Source organism: Strix uralensis, chromosome 3, assembly GCF_047716275.1.
Source record: "Strix uralensis isolate ZFMK-TIS-50842 chromosome 3, bStrUra1, whole genome shotgun sequence".
NCBI lineage: Eukaryota > Metazoa > Chordata > Aves > Strigiformes > Strigidae > Strix > Strix uralensis.
Window position 1 is genome coordinate 106,407,284 of NC_133974.1, and position 19,250 is coordinate 106,426,533.

The following is a 19,250-nucleotide window of genomic DNA, read 5'->3' on the forward strand; positions in this document are numbered from 1 at the left end:
GAATGCCCTGGTCATGGTGACTTGGGATACGCTTCCAAGATAGCATCATGGTGTAGCCTACTCTAATGGAGGAGGAGGAGCACAGACAAATCCCTGCCAGCAGAGCAGAGGGTCTCCCCCTGAAGACTGAGCAGAATGCCTTTGCAGAACCAATGAAGAGTAGATTTCAATGGGATTTATAAAATACCAGAAATCTGGCAGGCCCGATGAGGGTGGCATGTGAGTGCTGTCATCACCGTGATCCCCGACTGGGCTTCCTAAACATGTGTAGCTGTACAAGCAACAGCAATGCTTTGTTTGCATCTGGCTGCTCCATGAGCCCTTTCAAGCAATTAACTGTATTATTCATATATTCACGTTTGTTTTGCCTTGACCTGCTGGCAGTAGCCGCATGTATGTGATATGTAGAGATCCTTCATGGATATTTGCAAGATAATTTTTTCCCCGGGTGTTTTTAAGAAGGGTCAGAGTAGAAGAAAAATTGATGAGGGGAAGGTTAGCAGTGCCTGTAGAAAAAGATAGCTAGAAGACAGGGCTTAAGTGTACAAGATACTTTGTCAAGAAGAGATTAGCAAGCATTTTGGTGAACTATTTGATTTCCTGTGAAAGGAAGGAATCCCGTATAAAAAGAGGGTAGACAAAACCAAATTGTTCTTAGAATTTAGAGCATTGCTACTGAATGAAAATTACTCTGCATACTGGGCTAGAAGTCTGCTGGATAACCTTCTGGTAACAATGCTACCTATTCAGCTCATCCCCACACAATATGACCGTATGCGTATGTTCCCTGAATAATCCTTTATTAGAAAAGGCAGCGTTGCATTATCACTCTCTTGAAAGTGAGAGTAAATAAACAGATATACCTGGAAGAACATCCCCATGTTCAGAAACTGCAGAGATTCTGCACAACCTGAATTTTGAGTTTGTTGATTTTGAGCTTTCACTCACACATGTGAGAAGGTGTGCATGCTCACACCTGCACGCATGCAGTTGCTGTGCATCATCGGCTACTTGTGCATGCAGGTGTTTAAATGTGTCACTTGTAAGCGAGGGAGATGAGGTTGTGTGTGTGGAAACTGTCTCTTACTCATGCAAGTGATTGAATCTATCACTTCTATGTGCACGTGGTGATGCACAGTACTCCCCCCATCCCAAAAGCCCTAGCCATCCATGTCATGACCCACAGACATACCAAACTCTTTCTACCTCTTTAAGAAGGGAGTGTTCAGACAAGGTGCCAGAAGAAATGAGAAGGGATTAAAGGGGAAGTTTAACTCAGTCTTCCTTCTCTCCTGTGGGTCTTCTTTTCCCCCTTGTCTTCTGTTAATATGTTTAGTGCACTGGAAACTCTTTTGCATGAAGGCCTACTTTTTAAGCCTTCATTTAGCTCCTACAGATACAAGTTTTGCAGCAGTGTTTCTGGTAACAGTGATTGATGTGGTTGCGATGGGCTAAGCATAAAGGGAAGGCAGTGTTTATAGGCAAGGCAAGGCAATGTTTATAGGTAACGGTAGTATCTTTTCTAAGACCAATCAGTATAGTTGGAAGAAGTAGACAAGCTCTCAAGCACAGAAGCTGCAAGGCACAGAAAGGGCTTTTCTCCTTTTTTGCAACTACACTAGTTGATCTAATAGGAAGACAGTATTGGAAATACTGAAAGAGAAGTTTTTCAATGGGAATATAGGCTTGAGGGTGTATGGGAAGAGAAAGGTGTGTTGCTTATGGGGAAGGTAAGACCAGAAATGTAGTGGAAAGTACAAAGAAGCAAGCCAAAGGGGGAAAATGGCAGAGAAAACCTAAAATGCTTATCTCGTGTGATAATCTTTGGAAGACTCATTTGAAGAATGTATTGTAGCTGTAAAAATTTTTGATAGGTTCCTACAAAGAGGCCACTTTGTTTACCACGGTGTTGAGTGCAGTTGCTTCAGTGTGGATGGAAACATGGAACGCAGTGTAGGTAAAAAAGTGAAGACTAGCCTTCATCAGGTTATTTTGTGGGAGGAAATAGACTCTGAGGATCCAGCCTAGGTTTTTATCATCCATTAGTTTTCTACATTTGCAATGATGTAACAGAAAAAGAAGGAAAAAATTGAAATGGTGAGTCTAGAAGATCATTCTTGCTTACAAGCAATCAGGTTATTAAGGTCATACATCACCCTAAGACTTAGCCCAGGAGAAGGAGATTGAAGCAGACACGCTAATTTCACTAAGTATGGCACTCATGCACTTAACAGCCTTTTGCTTAAGAACCCCTAGTGCCTGTTTAACCCATGATGTCAATTGCGGAAATTATGCCATATTTAGTTTGTGGCTTTTTAGCTCATTCTTCATAATTTTCTTCCTGAACATGCAGCATAAACAACGTGGAGAGAAATCTCACTTTCAGATATCGTAGATACCATAGTATGGATAATATCTAGCTCTTTTAATCCATAGTGTCCATCCTGTCACACAGTGCCCTACAGTTCTGAAACCTGCAAACCTTTTCTTGTCATTCATCGGTGAGGATGGATGTTCTCTGTACCATTGGATTCATGCAGTGATGGTTTCTTGTACTTTTACAAATGCCTTTCATGCCAGGTACACACTGCCAGCCTTCAACTTGGTCTTTTGATAGCAATAGGATTGGGATAAAGACACTTTATTTTGGGTACCAAGGCACAGCTGAGTCTTCAGAACACATCTAAGACCAATTATAGTTAACATCAGGAGATTGCTTTTGGCACATTACTTTTAGCTCCTTACATCACTGCCAAAACTGAGGTATGCAGTTTCTGGAGTCTTTGGAAAGATATGACTGTGCAGAAAGGAAGAGAAATGAGCCAAGTTCTTGTGTCCCATTTGCCTCACACACACCCCCACCCCAACACATCTTTGCAGAATGACAGCTGCATTACATCCTCAGAAACACTTGAGCTGACCTGATAAAGACCAAAGGGAAGGCAAAGTTATATTTGTACTTCTCTGGGACTTTCCCAGCATTGATTACTGATTCTCTCATCCCTCTGGCCTCTGGCATTTCTGAGCAATGGTAGTCCCCTTGCTGCTGCCAGACTCTCTGTAAACAGTTGTTCAAACACTTTGTTTGAAGGTTGCCTCATAAAAAGGAGTCCCAGTGCTCAGTGTTTGAGTGCCCTCAGTTTGTACTGGGGAACTCAGCATTGCCTACTAGGGGCACTTAGTAATTTTCTGGACTTGGACCAGCATTTCATGTCTTTTAGCTAAATGTGTTGATCAGAAAGAAGGCAAAGAGCTTGTCATGCTGCTGTTCTTCTCGTAAGACAAATGTTATTGTAGGAGCTGCGCTGTTGGCCTTTGAGAGGTCCAGCACTCCCTTTAAATAAATAGGGAGACTCCACGTGTTGGACAGAATATGGCCTTTTCAAGCCTGCTTTTCTGTTTAATTATGAAAAGCCTAATTTTATCATGATGACATAATTTCGCACCTCTTTCGAAATATTTTTCTTTACATGTATTACTCAGTTTCACCATTGTTTTATTCCAGCAGCGTTTGCTAGATGTCAGGTTGGTCTGGGCTGAGAAAATATGAGCAAACAGTGAGACATTGTCAGTTATTCATTTGGAGATGGACTTGGATGTAAAAGAGGAAGAACCCGAAAAAATATATGAAGCTGCACAGCTGGCATGCTGAAAGTTACAAAGTGATATTATTGTGTGGTGTCTTGATTGGAGTTGATTTAGTGTTGTATGGCATTCCAGCTTCCTGCATCACAAAACTATCAACATAGTAATAACCAGGAAACCAGAAGCCTGTTAGCAGCCGAAAGTCCGGTTGTTTTCATCCTAGAGTTAGGGTAAATAATAGCAGGCTATGCTCGTATTGTATGTGGGAAGGCACTAGCTGAATTGTTTAGATAGGAGGAAGACTGTGGGCACTTGAAATTCAAGGCATTCAGTGCTGTATCTTGAAAGAGGGGGGCTGGGTTTCTTTTGTACAGGTATTTTTTTATTACGTGCTTAGTAGCAAGCTTTGCTGAAACTTTTGACACCAATACAAATACAGCTGTATCAAAGTTTGGATGGCAGCAGCATTGCCTGTTGCACAAATGCATGTGTGGCCATGATTCACACCAGGCTGTCTGTACGTGCCACTAGGTTATCTCCATGGACAATAACTTTTTTTCTGTTTAATGTATGACTAGTACCTGAAGTCAGAGGGAAGACTGGAAGCATGAATAAGGCAATATCATACAGATTAGTTATGGGTGAGCAATATAATATATTCAGTATACAGACTACATTTTTTGCTTTACTTTAGCATCTGATATTGTGCTCTAACCAGTGTAAGTATTACTGAAGAAAGTAAAACAGCCTCTTTTGATGTTACAGTTAATATGATCTCGTGACTGCTTGTGTTGCGGAACAAGTTTTCAGGGCAGTCTTCCTGTGTGATTTCTCTTAGGAAGGTATATGTGATGGCATGTTTTGCTTGGGAGCATAAGCTGATTTCATTATGGTGTTTTCATATCATCTTCCTTTCCCCATGCCTCCTAAGAAAATTCTTTCTGAAAATGTGCCTGAATGTACATCTGCTGCATGGATGTTTGAGCTGTAATAGTTTCTTCTGCTATTTTATAATGTTGGTGATTTATTTTAATAAAAACCAGGCAAATGTTAACCTGTAGGCAATCATATTTTTGGTTTTTTGCAGGTTCTAAAATCTAAAGAATTATCATCACCAGGACAGCGCTACATTGACAGCAAAGTAGTTAAAACAAGAGCTGAAGGAGAATGGTTATCTTTTGATGTCACTGAGGCTGTACATGAGTGGCTCCATCACAGAGGTGACAACAAGTGCTCTTTGCCTTCACTCCTGCCCCAACTGCTCCTCCATTAACTCAGCAGTATTTCAGGGTGATTCCATGTGTAAAAACCAACTCCATTTATTTTTATGTTTTGCAGACAGGAACCTTGGATTTAAGATAAGCTTACATTGTCCATGCTGCACCTTCGTGCCTTCCAATAATTATATCATCCCAAATAAAAGTGAGGAGCTTGAAGCAAGATTTGCAGGTAATGAGAAAAAAAAAAAACCCAAACCCTTTTTAAAATGTTGTTGTGCTTACTAATTGAGGAGGGAAACAAAGAGCCATTACTGCCTCTAAATGGCATTCAGCTGATTGAAAACTTGCTCATTTGAGGCTCGATTCTCAGCTGGTAGGAAATGGTAATGAAGGCACAAGGGTAAAACTGTATCAGCTGAACTATTCTAAAACCAGATGGCGTGAATAAGCCATCTCATTCCATGCATGCAGCTTCGATGTCCTTAAGTGTCTGTGTTACAGTTGGCAGCACACGTACCAGATATACATACAATTCTGGATGTAGGGAAGACTGTTGCACAGTAGACCATCCACTGTTGGATAGTCATGAGAAAAATTACTGAATATTTTTACAATAAACCCTTTGACTGCTGTCCATCCTAGCACTGTAATGATTCAGGCTTAGTAGAGAAGGCTACTGCTGAAAAGTAGGATTAGGGTGGTGTCTGGCACACATGTAAGCTGCTCGCAGTAGATATGTGGCTGAGCATGGTGCATTTTATGAGTGTCAAACAATCTTGTTCTGGAAAATTTCCAAAGTACAGGCAAGGCAACAGTTGGCTTCTTTGCTTACAGAAGCACCTTCCTTTGTCCTCACTGAGTACAGAGGGTCCCAGTCTTTGTAGGTACCTGCACACATACTGCCAGCTCTTCAGGCACACTAAATATCTGCAGCTACTCTTTTTCTTTTTTATTTTTTTTTTCTTTTTTCTGGTCATATCAGTAGTATTTTAAATTAGTCTGAACAATGGCATTAGTTGCTTTGGGAAGAGCTAAACAATAGGTGCCAGACATGTATAAGTGTCCTACAGTATTTTACTGGCAGTGTGTTGTGGATTGAAGAAACAGCAGTGGTGTGCCTGACGATGTGCTCCTACTTCCAGCAGTGGAAGTCTGATTCTCAGGTGAAGTCAACAGAACTACATTAGTTACCATTGATTATATATCTACACTGGCGCTTAGAATTTAGTGTAACTTATTTGTATATTAGTTGCACAAAGTATTTTTGATGCTTGCAGTTAACTTGGTAACAAAAGATTGAATTGAGTGGGCATTTAAAAACAAACAACAGTGTGTAGTTAGGGTTATGGATGTGTGTGCTTCTTATGGACAACAGATCAAGGTCACATAAGCTCCCTTGTGTTTTTAAGCCATTAAAGTTTCAGTTTCAGAGAGGGAAATGTTATTTAATTGACCATGCTGTAGTTATCCACCAGTACATATAAAACTATGGCTATATTAGAACCAACCCAAATTCTGTTTAGACAGTTCTGATTTCTTAAAGTATATCATGATTTGGTTTATTTGTATTCCAAGGATTTGGCTATATTCCTTGTCAACTGTTAAGTTTTCTAACCATTCTTTCACTGCATTGGAATTTTTTCTCTAAGTCCATGTATTGTACATATGATTAAAGCCATTGTATGTATTTAAAAAATTGTTAGTATGCTATTTGGTTGCTGTAATTGCAAATGTTACAAAAAGAAAAGTGTATTGATAGTATTATCTGGTTCAGGAGGTTAATTTTCAAAAGGGTCTTAGCAACAGGCATAACATGAGCTGTTTGGACTCCTAGGAAAGGCTAATACCTTGAGTCTTTTGCCTGTGTTATTGTCATGATAAGAAGCTAGTAAGGGAGTTAGTGTTTCAAGAGAAAATACAAAATGTGAGGTCATCGATTGGCACTTCAAAAAGAAATATTTTGATCAATGTCCTTTCATGCCCATACACAAGGAAGGGCTACAATAATTGGCTTTCTGGGAAAAATTAGCAGATTTATAAATAAACTGGCAGTGGGAGACAGAGTATTTACAAGCATTAGAAAGAGGTAAATGTGATAGAGAAAACTAATGGGGTGGAAGTAAGCAGTGGGAAGTGTGGGTGAAGTATCCAGAGCAGCTTTAATGGTGTTACAGTGTTTTAAAAGGTACATAGCTGTTCAAAGATAGGAATACTGCCCTAAGTGAAGTGACAAAAGCATCACTGCTTGGGGCATTTGAGACTAAGCAATGCAGATGCAGTGACTGAAGTAATCTGTTACTTATTGCAACAGTTGTGGTAAATGTACTGAAATGCCATTAAATGGCTGTAGATGTGGGAGGGCTGTTACAATAGATAACATGAGGACTGTGAATATCTTAGGGGTCCTGGGTTGAAATTTGCCCCCGCTTCCCCATTAAACATGCTCAGCTGCCACCATCATTGCCCAGTTTCTGAGAGAATTTTTTTAAAGAGATGGTTTATTTAATTTGTGAAGAAAAAGCAACACAATGTTTATCACCAAAATGTATTTTTTGAAGGTATTGATGACTACACATATTCCAGTGGTGATGTGAAAGCTTTAAAGTCCAATAGGAAAAAATACAGTGGGAAGACCCCACATCTCCTGCTAATGTTATTACCCTCCTACAGACTTGAGTCGCAACAGCCCAGTCGGCGGAAGAAGCGTGCTCTAGATGCTGCCTATTGTTTTAGGTAACTATGCATCCGTATTCAGTATACTTACATAGTAGTACCAGCCTGTGAGGTGTAATGCAGTTTCTTATCACGTTTCTTTACGGTTGGCATTTATACAGAGCGCGGACCCTCATTTGCAGCCCCATGGGGTCTGTGTGCAGCAGGTATCTGCCCAGTGGTCTCCAGTCCTGCAGAGACAGTGGCAGATGAGGAAGGAGGGTTGTGGCCTTGGGAAGCAGAAGCTGAGTTCCATCTGGGATGATTCCCAGACCCATCAGCCCCATAAGTACAGCCGAATTATCACCTCCACTGAGCTCATGTAGTCAGAGGCCACTTGGTAGGACCTGAAGAATAATACTTACTAGTCCTCCAGGGAAACCATTAACTTTGTCTGTATAAGCAAGTCCTGCCATGTCTAAGCATCTGATTTCAGCTGCAGTATATGCTACTATTGATGTGATTTGGTTGTGAATTTTTGGGACTCAGACTTGCCTGCCTGTAAAGCATCATTCAGGGAACAAGCAACTGGATTATTTTAAGTCCTTGTGTTGTCTTTTATGACTGATGTGTTTGTCTGTATTTTTATTCCCCAGGAATGTGCAGGATAATTGCTGTCTGCGTCCACTTTATATTGACTTCAAGAGGGATCTTGGCTGGAAATGGATTCATGAACCTAAAGGATATCATGCTAATTTCTGTGCAGGAGCCTGCCCGTATTTGTGGAGCTCAGATACTCAGCACAGCAGAGTAAGTAATGATTTTGCTAATTTTCAGCTTCTATTTTATAACTGCAGGGTGAAATATGTTTCTAGGGCTGACGTCAGCACCAGTGCCCAAAGCTTGTATTTATTACCTCAGTAACTAAGGATGATGAAATGTGGCCCTATAGAGGGACTTGCACATGGCCTCGAGCTAGTGTGGAAGCAGTAGGAGTGTATTGGCCCAGAGATTTTTTTTTTAAAATGTGTTCATCCATATGACATATGGATGGATTGAATGCTTTTTGTGAGTATGAGCTTGGTGTAGCTTTGGGAGGTGCACATGAGTGGAAGATAGCACAATGAGTTCAGTCAGCAAAAGCACTAAGGGAGACACTAAGAGAGTAACAAAAGGGCTGAGTTGTACCACCTGATTATCACCTACTTTTATGACCTGCCATTTTTTATTGTTACTGATATGCCACCATGCTGAATTTCATGAAAATGTACTGATGGACGTACTTCTTTTAATTCAAAAGATGTATTCATTCTTGTACTTTGAAGATTTATATGCGAAGGAGGAGCCTTCCGTCTGGGATGCCAAAGAATCAATAGTTGTTTGAGATGGGACTTCTTATTTTAGGGATTGGATTAGCCAGCTGCCTTAGGATGAGTAGTATTCTGCTGTGTAGCACTTATTTCTCTCAACTGTCAATAGGGATGTCTAGACAGTAAATGCAAGAGGCAGACATTTGCATCACAGTTGTCATAAAGTAAGAATTTCACCCTCATGTCCATACTAAGAATGATGTCTCCCCTTTTTCAAGCCTCCCTCAAAATACTAGATCAGTGTCAGCCAGCAGGGAGAACTCTTCATGTCCAAGGGGCATCTTGCTTTCCCTTTGGTCTGTAAAGCCATGATAGCGTGTTTTTCCTGAACTTACAGACCCAGGTATAGCTATCCTTTGTAGCTGTCACTGGCTGTGGCATTGTACTATTATCAGTGTCAGCAGGCAGAGGTATAAATAAGGTATGTTTCCATGCTGGTGTGGAGTAGTAGTGTACACGTTTTGGAGCAACACTTGTTTTTAAAGGAAAGAGGAAGAATAACTGTCATGGTCACAAATATGTGGTTTGGGTAGTTGCCCAAGGAGTCAGAAGTTGCTTAATAAAGTAGTTAGTGTTGCTGTCCTGAACAGATCTTCTGTCTCTCTAAGCTGAAAATGTTGTGCTGAAGTTCTAGGAAAAGGTCACTTGGTGTTTGGCTAACACATTAATGGCATCCTCAGAAATACCTATGCATCATCGGCGGGTAACCCTACATACTTCCCTTGCAGAGAACCGTGCATATGAATCTGATGTGACATAAAGCAGTAGCGCTACTAACTTCACCGCAGCTGATTCTCAAGAGGAGTAACTGCAGCTTGAATCCTGGTGCTTACAGGGTGGCATTAATGGATTTCATAAAATGTAGCCAGAGGAAAAGCAGAGGAGTGTTACGCTCTGAAGGGCTCTCTTCTCCCTTTGGTGCACTTGTAAAGCCAAAATCCTGTAACAGCAAATGGCAATTCTGAAGATACAGATAAAAACCTTTCAGTTTCTTCTTTCCATATCAATACAGTGTGCGTGTTGATTCAAAGGGCTACGCTTTCAAGGCAGGCCCCAGCCATATCCCCATTTTGAGGTTTAAGACTGTGTGGATAAAACCTTAGGAAACTGAAGCAGATTGTGACACCAGATTGAACTGGAGAAGCATAAAAAATATTAAAATCCAGGAATCTTCATACTGCTTTCAGTGAGCTCTCTCTCAGGCACTGTGGGAGGAAGCGATGCAGAAAGGAATTTGCTCTGCAGTGGCAGGAAGACAGAGGTAGCTGCCTTAATCTCTTTTTTCCTTTCTCCTTCTAGGTACTCAGCTTGTATAACACCATAAATCCAGAAGCTTCTGCCTCTCCATGCTGCGTGTCCCAGGATTTGGAACCCCTCACCATCCTCTACTACATTGGCAAAACACCCAAAATCGAACAGCTGTCCAACATGATCGTAAAGTCTTGCAAGTGCAGCTAAAGGATACCCCTGAAACAGCATGATGTGTGTGTATTAAAAAAAATAACCAAGGAAAAAAAGAAAGAGAGCGAGAAGGAAAGAAAGAAAAATGAAAACCCAGGTTCATCAGTGTTAAAAGAAAAAACAAAAAAAGAAGAAAAAAAAGCGGTACTAGTCTGAACTGTTTGAAAGTTTGTTTTATTTTTTTTAAACTGGCATCTGAAGCAAAACATTGAAGGCCTTTATCCTACATTTCACCTACACATAGTGTGAGATAGACAAGAAGCAAAGTTAAAGAAAAAAAAAAAAACCTTTTAAAAAATAAACACTGGAAGAAATTTGTTAGTGTTACTATGTGAAAGGAAAAAAACAGGAAAATCCCATGAAGTGGAGTTGCTGTATCTGTCCCGTGCCTTACTTGATCTCTCTGTATTGTTACGCAATAGGCATCCTACCCATTCCTCTTAGTTGTAGAGTTAACAGTGCATTATTTATTTGTGTGTAAAAACTATCAAATGAACATTTCCGTATCGCCATTGGAAAAAAGAAAACCAGCCAATGTGGACAAAGTGGAGACCAAATAAGCTGCCAGAAATATATATAAAGCCTAAAGGAACACAAGCTCAAAAGAATCAGAAAAGTAATGGTTAGTTTAGTTCGATTAAAATAGAAATCAGTTATTACATTATTGAGAAACTCTGCCTTTAAAATACCTTATTTTTCATGCCAGCTGCCTAGAGAGGCTTCTTGTAAGGTCTCAAACCCTTGTTTTAAATACTGAATAATTTACTAATAAAGGACACTCTGTTTCAGTCTCAAAGACAAGTCTATAAGATTTTTTTTTTTTTTTTTACTGTAAATGATTTAAAATGTCAGTTTAGTAAACCAGTGAAATATTTAACATGTACTGGTCTAATCTTCAGACCTTAATATGTTGCTGTATAGCTATGCTATGGGATTTTTTTGTTCTTTTGGTATATGTAACCATACCTAGAGTATTACAATAGGTGGGTAGTAAAAGCCAGCTTAATTGGAAACATATCTGTAGATCTCTATTTGTAAACTATTAAAAAATTAAGTACTTTATGTGTAATGTGTAAATTTTCACCATATTTTTGTACTCTGTAATACTGTCAGCTCTCATGAGTTTGAATTTGAATTTGGGGCTCTTTTTGATCACTCAGAATCATGTGTTTCCCTCTAGCTGGCCAGTATGAGTAGAGTCCCTGTATTTTGACTTGCACTACAAATACATGTTTTATAATAATTGCTATACATGTGCTTTGTATATTGTTCATCATTATGACATAAGCTACCTGACTCCATTTGTTTTTCTGTTTTATAAAAAGGATGGATTAAAGCAATCTCTCCGCCCCTCCTCCCCTCCCTCCTCAGTTGTCCCAGTTTGTAACACTTGAACACAATGCGGTTCAGATTCCTAGACCTTTTTATTTCCTTTCGGCTATAGACATTCAAACAGATGGGCAGGGAGCAAGGTGTTGCAAGAAGAGATGTCCCAGCCTGGCTGAGGCGAGGCAAACCCTTGCAGAGAATGACATTCACCACTGTGCAGAAAGCTGGTAGGAAGCGCCTGCCACGGCGATGCCCCAAATGGGGTGTGAGCGGGATCAGTTTGCCGTCAGAGGCCGTGTGTTGGCCTCGCACACAGTGGGGTCTTGCCCCCGCAGTTAGTCCGTGGGACTGATCCTGCTCCTGCTGCAGCTAACAGAGGTTTGCCTTTAACTTCTGCAGCAGCATGGCACGCCCCTTTAGACTGTTGGTGTGTGTGTAAGGATTTGCAGGATCAGACAGACCCTTGATTTTTGAGAGTTTGCCATTTTTTTTTCAATTGACTTCACATTAAAGCTTCTTTGGAAAAAAGAGAAGGAAAAAGGAACGTGGGGTTCCTAGGATTTTGTTGTAATAAATATGGTAGAGGGAGTAAAAAAAAATAAAATTCCACGTCACATACTTCACTTACCGAAAGCCCCAACCTAAATGAGCAAAAAAATCATGAGGAAGACGTATTCAGTTCATTTCACATGATGAATGGTTTTGCACAGCAAAGCTGGAAAACTGCGTTAGAAGCATACTACTTGGATGAAAAGGACGTTTTCTGTCATTGACCCGAGCGGTGTCGGGAGGACACTCCTGAGCTTGATGTTGTCAGCTCCAGTTTTAAGAAGTGCAATTTCTTTGGCTTCAGCAGAACACTGATGCAAAACCGAAGTGCCGCAGCGGCTTGCACATGCAGCTCCTCAGGACTTCGGTAGAGCCTGTGCTTATTGCCTAGATGGAAACCTAGCCCCACAGATGATCTAATCCCACCCGTTGACTCAGCGCAGAGGAGGAGGTATGTTAGACTTCTGATTTATTTAGTGAGTTGAGATGAACAAGTGAAAAATCTCTCCTGCTAACACTTGCTTGAGCCAGACTTACTCCAGTGAGAAGATGCACTGAACTCAGTGAAACTCCTCAGGGTAGTAAATACTCTGGATTTTGCTGTATACGGCAGCAAAATTAGTTTTATCAGGTTCAGTATGAGAACTGTATTTTTGTTGGACAGGAAAGGAGACAAGGATGAACACATTTTACAAAACTTAAAAATGTTTTTGCAATTCTCTGCTATTGGTAATGCAGCTCAAAACCAGTTTTGAAGCTTTGAAAAAGCGGAATAGGAGATAGCATAGTTGTCCAACTATACTCACTATGCGCTGGACACAGCTGAAAACTTAAGTTTGGATTTGGAATTTTTCTCCAAATTTAAGTATAAAACCTTATTTCTATGAGTCATTACCCCGAGGTCAAATACTTTTTTTAAACTTTTTCCTCAAAATGCACTGATAGTATTTGAAATACTCTATTAAAAAGCTCCTAAATTTTTTTGTTTGTTTATTTGGTTTCCCTTTAATTACTAAGGATGTTAGGCCTGATCCTACAATGTACAGAACTCATGGGTGAAATTCCCCTCTACAGAGTGGGGTAATGTGAGTCCTAAGCACCGCTCAGGTCTGATGTAAATCCCCCTTGAATGATGTTTAGATGGGTCTGCAACAGCTCAAGGACTTTGTGCCAGAGGCCTTATCATGACGAGGTAATTGCCACTGTCTGAGCAAAGTCCCTGAGAACTGGTAGGAAACGTTCAGCACCTTGACAGATCAGACCCAAGGGGCTGACTGGGGCTGAGGGGGAATCTTAGCACTTAGCTGGGTGGGGTAGGACAGCATTTTTTATGTGTTTAGCATCAATACAATTGTATGGTTGGCATGGTTTAAAGGAGAAAAAAAAAAGGAACTTAAAGGACAGCTGTGTTGTACTTTGGTGATCGATTACTCTGTATTTTAACACATTGTATGTCTGTTTTTGTGGTGCTCTAGTGGTAAATAAATTATTTCAATTATATGCTGGTGTTGCTTTCGTATGGCAGCGTTCTTCTGGCGAAGGCGATTCCTCAGCTCTGGCTCAGCTTAATCTCTGCAAAGCCTGATTAGGTGTGTGATTTTAGTGTGTGAGACCTTGATGCGGTCCAGCACAGGCTGAGGTGAAGAGCAGCCATCCAGGGTGAGCATGAATCACATCTGCTCTAAGGATTGCTTTCACCTCAGCCACTACTGTGTATTTCTTCGTCTGTAGGCAAGAAGTAGCTTCTGGTTGAGTGCTCCAGGCAGCAGTGCTGTCCCATGTGTGTGCAGGACAGGTACTGCCTGGGCAGGAACGGTGTTACCCCACGGCCCCACTGTGATCTCTCACCAGAACCATGCCCTGGCAGTCCTGTTACTGCAGGCACCAGTTCTGGAGGCTTTCCTCTCTGGTAGAGTATCCCAAAGTAGTTTCTTCCTCGCTTCTGTAGTGCTGTTGGAGGTGAGAAGATGATCTGTTTCATGATGTCCATACACTGAGTGGTCCCTCACGGTTGCATCCTTCAGTAGAGCTCAGTGCAACTGTTGGGTTTGTATGTTGTACAAAATAGTCTACAATGTGATGAGATGGGGTATTGGAGGAGAGGCAACAGACACAAATTGGAACATGGCAAACGCGGGCTTCGTGAAAGGAAAATATTCTTACAGTGGAGGTGGCCATGCCATGGAACAGGTTGCCCAGAGAGGGCATGACATCTCCATCCCTGGAGATGCTCAAAACTGTCTGGGCGAGACTCCAGGCAGCCTGCTCCCACTGCGCCTGCTCTGAGCAGGAGGTTAGGATGGAGACCCTGCAGACCCCTGCCCACCCCCAGGAATCTACAGACAGTCATGGTCCAACCCAACCACTATTTCTGTCACTGGCTAACAGAGCACAAGAAACCCTGGTGCTCAACTGCCTCAGCTATTTCAGCTTGCCAGCAGCAGCCACATAGCCACATGGATGTGGGTTTTTTGACAGAAAATAGGATTCCCCAGTTTGTTGTAAGTCTCTCTCCATGCACTCTGCAATATGCAATTGCATTATCTAAGCAAATAAGAATTAAGGAGTCTGGTATTGCAGCTTTATCAGATTTTCTGCAGCTCTAGTCAAATAAATAAAACTGATGGGAGGAGGGGCTGCAGGATTGAATCATTACTTTTAAAGTTGATAAAATCATATATGAAAATGCTTCCAGACCAGAGACTGATGATGAGAAGGGGTGAACATCTGCTGTTCCTGGTGTCTTCTCTGGGATATAAGGGGTGAAAAGCATTTCTTGGCATGAATGAAAGAATATGTTTATGCCAGATTGTTTAGTGTTGTTGTGATAAATTATAACAAATGGACCCTGTGGTCTGTGAATATGTGTTTAAGAATGCAACTTGGGACGAGCATTAAAACAATCTTAGGGGCTATTTCACCACAATTATGCTTCAGCCTTACAGTGACCTGTCTTAATTGATTTCAGTGAGTTTATACTAGCATAAAGCTATGGTCCTGCAAAAAAAAAAAAAAAAAAAAAAAAAAATTGCCAGATACCAATTTTCACTCTATATTTAGTTATCCAGCTATATGCTTTGACAGGAATGTAACCTGCCAGCCCCATTCTTACCCAAGGTAGCCCTCATGCAGTGAGGTGAGAATACTTTGCAGTACTGTCTGTTTTATTTCTGAAATCAGTGAAGAGCATGAGGGTTGACTGGAAATTTTAGATGGGAAAGTGGTTGTGGTGCCTGCAACTAAAGAGGAACAAGTGGAGGGAACACAGTGTGCTAAGAGAGATTTTATAGCATGGGGCTGAAAAGATGGATAATGAGATTTATGCAGAATATTTTGATGCTGGGCTTGTCTTTTGCTTTCTATAACACAGCCTCTCCAGACTGTATCAGTGAAGCCCTTGCTGCTCTGCTTGAATCAAATTGTGGTTAATAAATGTGGAATATTCAATATAGGAAAAAACCCAAACCATGTAAATGTCTTGAAAACCATTTTTTAGGCCAAAATCTGCCTCTTAGATCAGACAGAACAGATTCTATGAGGAGCCATGAGTTCTGGAAGAAAATAAACCAAGAGGTTATGTAATTATATGTGGTTATAAAGTAGATGTGAAGTAATGTAGTTGGCTTGTCAGTGGGTATGGGTGTAACAGTAATTTCTTCATCTGTATAAAAATAAAATTAAATGGAACAGAAAGCTGATGAGAACTTCCAATCAAATTTGATATGCTCATTTAATGAAGTAACCTGCTGGAATCTAATACAGAACCCCTGGGGTATAAACCTTTCTTAAAACATATGGTGGCCCAAGAAACAAATATTTCCTTTGAATGGGGTGTTTTAGTGCCAAACCAAGGTGATGGCAGGAATGGAGGAAGGGTCAGTGGTCACTGATCTCTGGGTCTCAGCACTGTTTGCACATACTGTAGGCAGGTTCCAGTTAAAAGATCCACGCAACTCATGCCAAAGACATTTACCACAAGAAAGGGAACAAGGAAAATACAAATGGCAAATGGGACCTGAGTCTCTTTTTGTTCAGTGAAGTACACCATAAAGCTCAGAAAAGAGTTCTTACATACTATTTGATCCAGTTAATTAGAGATTGATCAAAATATTTATATGTGAGTACACTTTTTACTAAAGTCAAAAATCAAGTGTTTGAGGCTCTGATGTAGTATTCAAACCTGAACAACTTTTACAAAATTCAGTTAGGTCCAATCCCTGCAACTGGTTTTTAACCAAACTTTAATCACCAAACTCACTGCTGGGGTGTGTAAGGCTTTTAGCTGAAGATGCCAGAAGTTCTTACACTTGAATAGCTCTGAGCATGCCAGATGCAAATCTCACAGAATAGTCTTGTAATTTTTTTCCCAAGAACAAAGATCTATAAATCTAATTGCCATTCATAGCAATGGCAGTCAGGGACAGTCAGAGTGTCCCTATATATCAAGGTAGTTCCCAGAGAACCGGTAGTGGGACACCACACCTTAGGTCACCTCATTCTTCAGTGATTAAAAGACCAACATTATGGGACTATGTGATGGTTTTTTTGCCATCTGACGGAACCCATGTGAAATGAATTGATGGCTTAATTCCAGTTCCTAGTGTAAACTTGTTGGCAGTCTCCAAGGACATGCAGACTAATTTCATCCATTAAAAGCAGAAAATATCTTTATCCAGAAAAACCCACTTTTTTTTTTTTCTTTTTTTTCCTTTGGAAAAATGTAAATATAAAGGACAAAATATGCAGCAGTTCATGGGCAAGTTATGCATTCCTCTGCAGTGTGTAACCTGTTCTCAAAGAGGAGGTCTGGATCAATTTGTGAACTTCTGGGAGGGAAAGCTGGATTTGGAGATATTCTGAAATATATTGTTTCCTCTGCTTCTTCTGTGAAACACTCAACTACAAAAAAGCCAAAAGACTGTAAATAAGAATACGAACTGACTTTATTTTTTCACATTGATATCCAGCTATGATGGATAACACAGGAGGTGAATCACTGCGGATCCTGAGCATCAAATACAGCCAACTGATGTACGCAAAGTTGGGTCACAGAAAGTAGAGCAGGAAAGATGAACACAACAGAAGGTTTATGTCAGCATAAAGTATAGGCCCTATGTAAAACCGCAGGAAAGCTGGACTGGTTTTTATTGTACTTTTTGCTTTGGACTTGGCTGTGCTTCCGTAACACAAAGGGCTGTTCCCATTTCTCATCCTTTGTCTTGGAATAGGGGTGTCTTTAGGGAGGTAGGAATTTACCTAGAAATAACTGAAAGCCACTGGTACATTTTGAGATCATTATCAGTCAGGAGACATAATTTAAGTGAGCTGTTAACACGACCTTAATTAACTTTTCCCGTAGCTAAGCACCCCAACTGCTCTCCTGGCCTCTATCTCTTCTTTTAATATTAAAAGTTCCTCCACTGCTTTGTGGTAACAGATGGTGTCTGTCAGGTAGTTGATATCTCAGCGAATATACCAGGGACTGAGGAAGAGATCTCAAGCATTAAACCTGTGGGCTTCTCTAGTGTCAGGTGTAACACACCAGGTGCTCTGCAGGCTGGACACAAAGCAGGACCTCAAATGCAAATACTGTGTCTTGGTCTTCACAAATCCCTCATGGACTCAGTCAAACAACTATCTCACTGATCAGACCTTCTCCCTCCTTCTAAGCAGTGCAGGTGCTATCAGTGACTCTCATCCACGCCAGGGGAAATCCATCCTCAGAAGCTGGTGAACATGTATATGCAAAAATATGTGTCATGGGTTGCAGATATGAAACCCCCCTCTGCACACCTACCAGGAAGAATGCACATAGCAAGAAAGGAAAGAATCAATTCATGCTTGATCTATTTCTGTGGATGCATAGATTAAAGTGGAGCACATAAACTTAAAGACCTCTTTAAAATTTGCATTGGACTGCAATGTTTATATAGTTTTTTCCTGTATTCGTAAGCCTCTCCCTCTATTTGCACTTTCTGGACAGCTTCACTAGTTATATTCTTAGCAGTCTTACTGTATGGCCCCCAGGAGGAAAAAAGGAAATTTCAGAGACTGTTTCACTTCTAGGTTACTCCAGTCATAGCAAGTTGGTTTTGTAACTTGTGTTGCTGGATGCAGGAAATTGCTTTTCGAGGCAACTGAGTTGAACTGGCTGGTCTTATTCCCAGCTCTCTTACTTTAGCTTTACTCCAGCACAACTGTTTCAACAGGGAACGAACCAGGCTTTAAAGTCATTTGACTAAGAACAGTCAGGCTCAGTTTGCCATTTTAACGGTGGCTTCACACAAAGCATGTGTGTTTGTAAAGTGTTTGAAAGTTGATTGCCACAGTAGCCTACATGAAAGCATCTATATTGCACATTTGAGTTTATATTTGAAATCTAGAAAAATTAAGAATATGACAATTTTCTGAAGAAGGAAATTAATCTTATCACTTAAACTGCTATATTTTACAAGGTGTTGCTGTCATTTTTATCTCATCCAACAGTACTGAAAATAACATTCTTTAACGCTGGATTCAATTCTTGTGCTGTATTTATTACATGGATATATTATATGGCTATAGCTAGGGGAAACTACCCCTTTCTGCTGCTTATAGCTTTCTCAAATAGGTTTTCCGGCTGAACTTTTGATATTGGAATTCTGCCCAGAGATAAATTTATCTGCAAAGTTTTATCAGACTTTGTTGAGATCTCTTTGACTTGTGAGAGAACAGGTGAGTATATTTGCCTTATACTTTCCAATCAGAAATGCTGCACACTCATAGCTCAGCTTGAGAGCAGAATTCAGTCATTTGCACTCTAGGTTGTTGGGGTCATATAGTCAGATTAGTATATCAGTTTTCATTTCAAACATGAAAGCAAGTTTCCAGAGTTCCTGACTGTAAAAATGCTTGAAACCATGAGCTGTGTTGAATTAATATGGCGATATCTACTTGAGTCTGCAGAATAACTGAAAGAGAGCACTGGGTGAAGTTGTGCTCTTTGCAGTTTTTCAATGGAGAATATGCTCTCTTCAGAGGAATGGCCTCTCACCCATGCCTCTGGCATACAGCAAAAACATCTCCCAAATGAAACATCATCTTT

General features: G+C 40.6%; 1 protein-coding gene across 1 annotated transcript in view; it reads left to right on the forward strand.

Annotated features, from left to right (window-relative positions):
• Positions 1 to 13,666, forward strand: part of TGFB2 (transforming growth factor beta 2) — a 66,294-nt gene extending 52,628 nt beyond the window's left edge. Inside the window, exons 3-7 of the mRNA XM_074863732.1 lie at positions 4,673 to 4,805; positions 4,924 to 5,034; positions 7,364 to 7,538; positions 8,114 to 8,267; positions 10,127 to 13,666. Of these exons, the coding sequence (XP_074719833.1) occupies positions 4,673 to 4,805; positions 4,924 to 5,034; positions 7,364 to 7,538; positions 8,114 to 8,267; positions 10,127 to 10,285 (732 nt within the window). The 3' untranslated portion in view covers positions 10,286 to 13,666. The remainder of the gene's footprint in view (positions 1 to 4,672; positions 4,806 to 4,923; positions 5,035 to 7,363; positions 7,539 to 8,113; positions 8,268 to 10,126) is intronic.
• The last annotated feature ends 5,584 nt before the right edge of the window (positions 13,667 to 19,250 follow it).